Source organism: Hevea brasiliensis, chromosome 3 (genome assembly GCF_030052815.1).
Source record: "Hevea brasiliensis isolate MT/VB/25A 57/8 chromosome 3, ASM3005281v1, whole genome shotgun sequence".
NCBI lineage: Eukaryota > Viridiplantae > Streptophyta > Magnoliopsida > Malpighiales > Euphorbiaceae > Hevea > Hevea brasiliensis.
The window spans coordinates 50,414,158-50,422,586 of NC_079495.1; the positions used below are offsets into that span (position 1 = coordinate 50,414,158).

Here is an 8,429-nt window from a genome sequence, read left to right on the forward strand (position 1 = left end):
ATTTCATGTATTTTGAAAAGATAATATCTTAACAATGCAACATCTCTACTATGTACTACAAAGAAATTGTCCTTTCTATTTATCTTCTTTTTTGACAATAGATTCATAAAATATCATTTCATTTGAACCAAATTGAACGTTTTTATTCACTAGAATAAAGAGGATTATTTTCCACAAGAGGATCATGATTTTTAGAGGGTGGAAAAATTAGGACCTACAAAAACAAAAGAAATCTCAAAACACGGTTTCAACATTCACAGCACACAATAAGAAACGTATAGACACACCCATAACATCTGCAAACCTCAAGTAATAGCCATTGATTTTTGCTAATCAATCATATGACTTTCTCATAATAACAAGATTTTTCAGTAGTGACTATAGAGAAATAGAAAAAAAAAATGTACTTACTCGATCTGCAGCTGCTTGTAAAGTAACATGATCCCCCCATTCCCCTGATCTAGAAGCATACAATCGTTCCATGCATAAAATGAATTAGCATTAAGTGACATGAAAATATGCTCTCATTTTTGCATGAGGAAAGCTAATAGTCTTAGCCATAGAAATCTAACTTTTTCATTTTCTTTAGGTAGCTTTTGTACTTCATCGGTACGTAACCTTCGTATAACTTTTTGAAATGCTTTAGCTGAAAAGGAAGAGAGACACATGTTAAACACAAAAGATAAGTAAAATAATAACAAAATATTAGAATAGACTCTTTCTTGAGAATAATATAAAGCACTTAAGCACATAGTGCGTATGCAAGAACACGAGTGAGTGGATATCAGCAGGTGTCTAGGTTGAACTAATAAAGGTAAATCATATAAAATCCCAAACTCCTTTGGTATTTCCCATCTGCAGCTAAAGCTTTGAAATTGTTCATCTTTTCTCATGGGAATAGAAATGGTTGTTGCTTCAAATGAATTACAATGACAGCAAGTAAAAAATAAATAAATAAATAAATAATCTGAACAAAAGGCAGATGAAAAGTCGTGCATGTGATTTTCTTTAACATCAACCTTCCTATGGTACAATTTTCCCCCCTTAAATTTCTGTAGTGCGAAATAAATCAAGCAGCGGAAACATTATAGTTATTGCCAAAAAAGCGACATATAGTTTAATGCTTTGTTAGATTTTCGAGATGGGGTAGGCTGCAACATTGCTATTAATTATTTTTAACTTCAACTTGAATGATTTTATCTGTGAAGAGTTAGAGGTCACTTTGTTTCTTCTACTTCCCGTAGCTGATAAGACAAAGCAGTGAAGAAAGAAGAATTATTGAAGTGATGAATGACTTGGATAAGGAGGATAACAATTGATCTAAAAGTCCCAACAGTCACAAAATTCTAACAGCCATCCAAATTGAGGCAGCAAGCACGCTTTCAAGCTTTATGTCATTTTATAGGTCAAGTAGTCAAAAGAGATTTTTGGTTAAATTAGAAATTAGTTCAGGTTTTTATTTCATGAGATTTGAGATACGTTTTAACTAGAGGCAGATTCAAACTTTGAGAATTTTTTTTGTAAAGATCTGAATAATTTCTCACAAGAACTTATAAACAACCTGTTTAGCCAAAGGTCTCTTTGAATTAACAAGTTTATCTATTAAATCAGTACTGATAACCACAATTGTAATGTGAATTTTAGTTAAAATAATTCAAACTTAACAGCTTATCTAAAAAACACAAATTCCATAAATATACATATATACATATTTATGTGGATTTACTAATGAATTCCATGAAGTTTTATGGAATATATATATATAATTTGGAATTCTATGTATTTAATTCAATGGATTTACATGATATTTAAGAAAATTTTTATGAAAATTGGTAGAATTTGCAAATGAATCCCAAATTTAGGATGGAGTTTTGAAAATTTCCCTATGACTTCATAATTTAAAATGAACTATATGCAATAAAATGTGAAATACTTGATTATTCATTTACAAGTGAGTTCTATATGAAATTCATTTGCAAATGAAATGAATTCCATATTCTTTTGGTTCCAAACAAAATATAAATCTAAAACTTTCTTGTATATTTCTTTCATTTTATTAAACCATTTCATACAATGCAATAAGCAAATTGAAGTTTAATGTATGGGCACTTGGCAGTTAAAACCCAAAATAATTTTGTTAAACAAAAAGAAAAAGTTGAAAGAAATTATAGTTTAAGGTTCAAGTTAACATTTTAAGGAGTAACATTGTAATCATATTAGAGTGTAACTAAAATCTAAAATTCCTATTTAGGCTCAGATTTTTATTTAGTAAGGATTCCCATTTGGGAGTAACTTGGTCCCCAAGGATAAGTTACTCTATAATATAGAGATTAATATTAAGGATTTGATGGCCTTATCCCTATCGCAACATAAGGAAGGGTAAGAGGTATTTTCCAGGGTAATGACATGACAGTGGGTTTCTGTTCCACTTTAAAGGATGACTAAGCAATTCCCTCTATCAAGATTAAGCCTTAAAGTGCAAATTACAAAACTTGAAATGATGACGCATTTAATAATAAGATTTCAACATATAGGTTTTAATCTAGACAAAGAGAGAGAAAGAGAGGGAGGGGGGGGGGTGGTGGGTAGGGGTGTTTGTGGTTGGGAAGAGTAGAAAAAGCAGTGGCAAGTGAAAAATAGATCACTTTGATATGCAAAAAGAGAACAGAGATGTTGCCAAGCATTAATAAACAAGCATGGAGTATATGAATATTAGTCATTAGCGCTAACACTAGAGATTAAAGGTACACATACCTTTTGAAAAATAACTTCGTATTTTTCTTAACATGTTTCATCTCTATCTCCAAATTAATTTTGCGCGCGTGCGCACACACACATGTATGGCAAGTTCTCCAATTACCCATTCAAATTTGGAAATATTGTTTTCTACATTTTTCAAATTAAATAAAATAAACTTGGAAATCTTCCAAACTTTCTTTAAAATTGCAGAAAATGAAAATTCTTCTTTTTAAAAAAAAAATAATCTCAATTGGTGAACATGTTTTCCAACAATTTTATATTTTCTTAGAAGATTTATAATAATAACTGCATCCTAAATTATTCTCATATCATGATTTTTTTTGAAAATTACAAAATAAATCCACCGAATTAGCTAGAGAAAATTCTAAATGAAGAGTCTCTTCCAAATGCTATGCAAGGGCTCAGCCAAAATATATAACAGATTCTTATGTTTTACTCAAAGATCCATAAGAATTTCCATGCACCATATTGCAGCACTGATTTCATTACATATGATGCATCAGCGGACATTTAAAACTATTATCCTATTTAAGCACAACCCACATTGGGTAATGAACTTCTAAGTTTATGATGCTTATAACATTTAAAAAAAAAGTATCAATCTAAAATAATCCAAAAATGGTAATTAACTTCTAGAATTAGCACATAAGCTCTGGGTCAAGCAGTAAAGGAACAAGATAAGTAAAAATAGGCCATCCATTCAACTTCTACCAAAAATAAAAGACAAAAGAAAAACATAACGAAAACTCCAGAAGGCAACAAACAACCCACAATAAAAAATAAAAAAAATAAAAAAAAAAAAAAAAAAAAAAAAAATTCAACACAGGCTAAAAACAAGAGTAGACAACATTAACAGACAATAAAATTTCCACAAGGAAAAAGTTCTATGAGACTAATAAAGTCAGTATTATCTTATGATGTTTCTATTATCAATCTTCAAAGGATACTGAGTGTGGATGAATTAATAGATGTTTAGCAACCATACCTGCTTGATTATTTGCTTCCTTACATGTTTGTGGTAATCTGGACTGCGAAACAGCTGATCTGCTAATGCTCGGAACTGTTATTTCAAACCAAATAACAGTTTTTATGATAAGCATAATGTAAGATGAAGCAATTGTTTATAAGAACAAGTAGACAGTTCTCATAGAAATATCCAATAAAATGCAGTGTGTACAGATTACAGAATGACCTACAAAAGTACAATTATCAATAAAAAAAATGAGATTGTGGAAAATTGAATTTGTAGCTGCACCTGGCAATTCCCATCACCCTCAATTTGCAGTTCAGCTAAATCATATGTTTTCAGCCTGAATAAAGAACAAATACAGTTAAGAACTTGTGTGTGTGTGTGTGGGTCAGAGAGAGAGAGAGAGAGAGAGAGAGATAGAGAGAGGAGAGAGAGATAGAGAGAGGCAGAGGGTACACACACACATAAAAGATAAAGTATTCAAGGTTTGATGGTAAACAGTCTGTTCAAGAATCATGCCTATTAGCATGTCATCTTGCTGGCACATATGTTCTCACTGATCAGCACATATCAAGATGTAAATGTAGCATGTTGCGCTTAGGATCATAACATGCAAAGTTTTACCAATATAACATGTTGAAAATAACCCTGTCTAAAAGATGTATCTAAGAGAAATGGAACTTGGCAAATCAAAAGACAAAAAGAAAGAATGTATAACAAAGGAATGTATAATAAATAAATTTGCAATGCTCAAAATAGAATGTTGTGGACTAGCTTCAGATAAACAATGACAAGCAAAATCCAATGCACAAATGAATGGAAAATAACATATAGGGAATGTGATTAAATCACAACCTTTCAGATAGCCTCTCATGGTCTAAGGTTGCATCGTTCACATCAGGTATCTCACCATTGATCCGGGGAGTGTGCTGCCAACATAGTGAATTTATAAGTACTCATAGCCAAATAAATACCCAAAGCAACGCAAAATGTAGATGGAAAATGTTAGTAACAAAAATGAGGACAATGGCTACATTGAAGACTATTTATGTCTCTTTAACACAGAGTCATACTAATAAATTTTGCAAAGAACATAGCTTAGAATTTCACAATCACCAAAACACACAAGTAATTGACAAATATTTTACAGAATTGCATAAAACTTCAACAAACCATTGCTAAGTTATTCCTTTGTATTATTTCTCAGTTCCTACAAATGAATGGAATGCATGCCTTGTCTATGTGTGTGAAATCAATTTGGATATAAAATAGTGTGTGGCTGCATGCCACCAGTTCCTTCCCAAAGAGAATATTATAACTCCTTATATTTTGACAAGGAACCACTTGGTTGTGTTCATAATTTTGGGAACAATGCCATGTATCTTTGTGAATGTTCTATTTAATCATCTTTTGTTTGGATGGGCTTATCTAATAGTAAGTGCCTGTACAATGGCAATGTAATGGTCGGGATCCAATCACTAGAGAAATTATCCGCTTTGGCTATAAGCCTCACAATTTTGTCCCATAGGTGGAATGGAGAACTTGCCAGAAAGTCACCCATCTTAAGATTTCTCTGAAGTGAGCACGCTACTCTCTAGACCATTCCACTAAAAGGCGCCTCTAGTGATTAGTTCTTCTATTTTATATATCATTACTTTTAGAACCCAAGACCATCTCTGTACTTTGCCAACGTAGGATTTGCCTAAGGGACGAAGATGGTCTAAGGGGCAAATCCCACATCGGCAAAGCACGTAGATGGTCTTGGGTTTTAAAAGTAATGATATATAAAATGGGGGAACTAATCATTAGAAGCGCCTTTTGGTAGAATTGAGAGAAATCCTAGGATGGGTGACCTCCTGAGAAGTTCACCATTCCACCTATGGGACAAAACTATGAGACTTATAGCCAAAGCGGACAATTTCTCTAGTGGTTGAAGCCTGACCGTTACAGGCAATTAGGTAGTTACCTCCTCTTTTGTGCATTTGCTTTATAGTTAATTTACTTAGAAATTTCCCTTTTGAAGAGAAATATAATGACCAAGCAAATCTCGGTTTAAAGCTAGATTTAGATTGATTTGAAAAACCTCGAAAAGGAAGAATTTACATAGAAAATTAAGATTTGTAAATGGGCATGAATGAGAAGTAAGATTGTGCTGCTGTTTTGCAGTAATGATTAAGCATTGTGAACAGCACAAATGATCAGCATTTTTAGTGTCTTAGACAAAATTGATTTTATTTGATGCAGGATTGAATAGGGCTTTCAAGCTAGAATTATACCAAAATTTTCTTGCACAGCTGAAGAAAAACCTAGGCATCACCCCTAGGGATTGCATCATACAATCCAAAGAAGCACTACTGAAGAATTCTCCCTGATTTTATTGAAAAATTTAGTATTTGAGGATATATGTATTACAGATCCAACTAAGACCTTTTTAACTAAGACTAGTAGGACTTTACAAAGACTCAAATTTCTTCACACACATTACAGCCCAGCCCATTCCAGCAATGATGGAAATTACCAAATACACCTGAGTCCTAAAGTTATTAAATCTTCAAACTTTCTCTTTCTTGAGTTTTTTTTTTTTTTTTTTTTTTTTTGGTTTCTGTCACCAAATAAATTGGAGTATTTTGGTGTATTTCTTAATGTCAGAAAGACTGAGATGTACAAAAGTGAACAGTGAGATTAAATCGGGTGAAAACTAGAATATCTCAGTGATAGCTAGAACCATCCTTTGTTTATCTTCCACTGTGGTACAACATAATTTTATAGCTAGCACAAAGTTGCAGTTTATATTTGCTTAAACAATATATGTCTATAGATAGCCCATCAGGAATCAATACAGGTTTAAATCTACCTGATTTCTGCAAACAGGCTTTCCAAGCAATTATATATAATGAAAATCATGCAAAATCCAGTTGTATGTATTTAGATAACAGAGGAAAAGGCAAAATATAGACATGGAAAGGGAGATACTGGGATGGAATCCAAATGAGAGAGTCTCTTCCCAAGCTTTCCAGCAACATTAGAGTTTTCCTCTTCAGCTAAGATACTTGCAATGGTTTGGTCATCCTCTGTATCTGGGAGGCTGCTATTCAAACTTGAGGTTGAGCTTGCACTTGCATTACTTGCATTACTATAGCTTTCAGTCATCATATGATATGGTGAGTTTCCAGTTGCATTACTATAGCTTTCAGCCATTATATGATATCAACAATAACATATACAGGTAATCTTCTTAACCTATTAAACAAGTCAAACAAGGAATCAAAATGCATTAAACCATCAGATGTATTAATCTTAAAATAAAATTGATAATTTTCCATGCAGATCATTGCTAAATTATAAACTAGTGATATATAATTGATTCAATGCGCCCTACATCTACTTCCAAAAATTGAACTCTGAGATACCCACAAGTTAAAAGAGTAAATAACAACTGAAGATCACAAAAATTAAAAAGGCAGGCTATCAACACAGCCATAGAAGTGTCAAGAAAGACCCACTACAGCTATTGTTATTATTTTTCCATTCCTTTCTCTAATTTGTTCCTTTGAAGATGTCAAAATAAAAGGGGATGAAATTATTTAGCTCTAAAAAAGAGAATATCTTTTCTGTCCATTTTCTGGGAAGGCAAACATAGAAAATCCAAGAAGAAATGCAAATACACAACTGAGCAGCAACAAAAAGGCAAATCACATAAATCAACCTAAAACAAAAGGCAAAAAACTGAAATTTAAGTAAAGAATAAAGAATACCCAGAATCAAACTCGCAGCTTAGTTGCTGATAAAAATTAAAAAAAAAAAAAGATTAAAGAAAAGTTTGTAATAGTGGGTTTCTATCGTATTCCCAGTAAACATGAGTTCAAAAGAAAATTTCAAAGATGTAAAAAAAAAAAAAGAAAAAAAAAAAAAAAAAAAAAAACATAAGTAATAGATTGAAGATAACGGTCAAAGACAGAAAGTTCAACAAGTTACCAAAAATGTCAAAGGCAGATGAATGAAAAGAAAAGCTGGGAAAGGTTCCTTGGATGGAGGATAACTGTGTATTTGTGTCAAGGATTGAACCAGTCTTGGACTCAACGTTATTCTATGTCTAATCTCCCCGACAAGAAACCAACACAACTGCGCCTACGAATGACAACCAAATAACTTGGCATGTTAATTCTTACCTACACCCACGCGGCTGTTTAAACAGAAATTATCAATACACATTTTTATGTAAATTATAATTTTAGTAAATATAGTATTTATAAATTAAATGGACACTATTTAATTTCAACTGAATTATTTAACTCAACTATTATAATTTGAAATTTTAATTCAACTTCTTTTAAAAAAATTATTCGGTTTGTTATTAATTTTACATTAAAAATTTATAATAATAATAATTATATGAAATAAAATTAGTGAAACACATAATTATTGGAGATTTTGGTCATTTATCAATGAATAAATAAAGCTAAAGCAAAAAGTTCATATATTCACACCCCTAAGAGGAAAAGCGAAAGAAGTACATTCATCACCAGTTGTGGTTATTCACTTATTTTTACCACATGCAAATCCTCCATCGTTGTTGTAAGATCACCAACTATGCAAGAGGGGAAATTATTTTGCGCATCGAGCGTAAATGTATCTGATCTATGTATTTCTCGCTCACAAAGATATAATGTCTGTTTGACATTAAATTTAAAATATTTAA

The 8,429-nt window shown here is 31.9% G+C and overlaps 1 protein-coding gene across 2 annotated transcripts in view; it reads right to left on the reverse strand.

Annotated features, from left to right (window-relative positions):
- Positions 1-7,890, reverse strand: part of LOC110653457 (OVARIAN TUMOR DOMAIN-containing deubiquitinating enzyme 11) — a 63,235-nt gene extending 55,345 nt beyond the window's left edge. The window contains exons 1-7 of one of the 2 annotated variants that reach the window (XM_021809109.2): positions 7,706-7,890; positions 6,704-6,970; positions 4,586-4,659; positions 4,016-4,070; positions 3,746-3,820; positions 573-646; positions 412-460 (exon numbers count right to left, since the gene is read on the reverse strand). In XM_021809109.2, the coding sequence (XP_021664801.1) occupies positions 412-460; positions 573-646; positions 3,746-3,820; positions 4,016-4,070; positions 4,586-4,659; positions 6,704-6,928 (552 nt within the window). In that variant the 5' untranslated portion in view covers positions 6,929-6,970; positions 7,706-7,890. Of the gene's footprint in view, positions 1-411; positions 461-572; positions 647-3,745; positions 3,821-4,015; positions 4,071-4,585; positions 4,660-6,703; positions 6,971-7,485; positions 7,631-7,705 lie in introns of those variants that run through there. The other variant, XM_021809110.2, reaches the window with a different exon arrangement.
- Between the last annotated feature and the right edge of the window lie 539 nt (positions 7,891-8,429).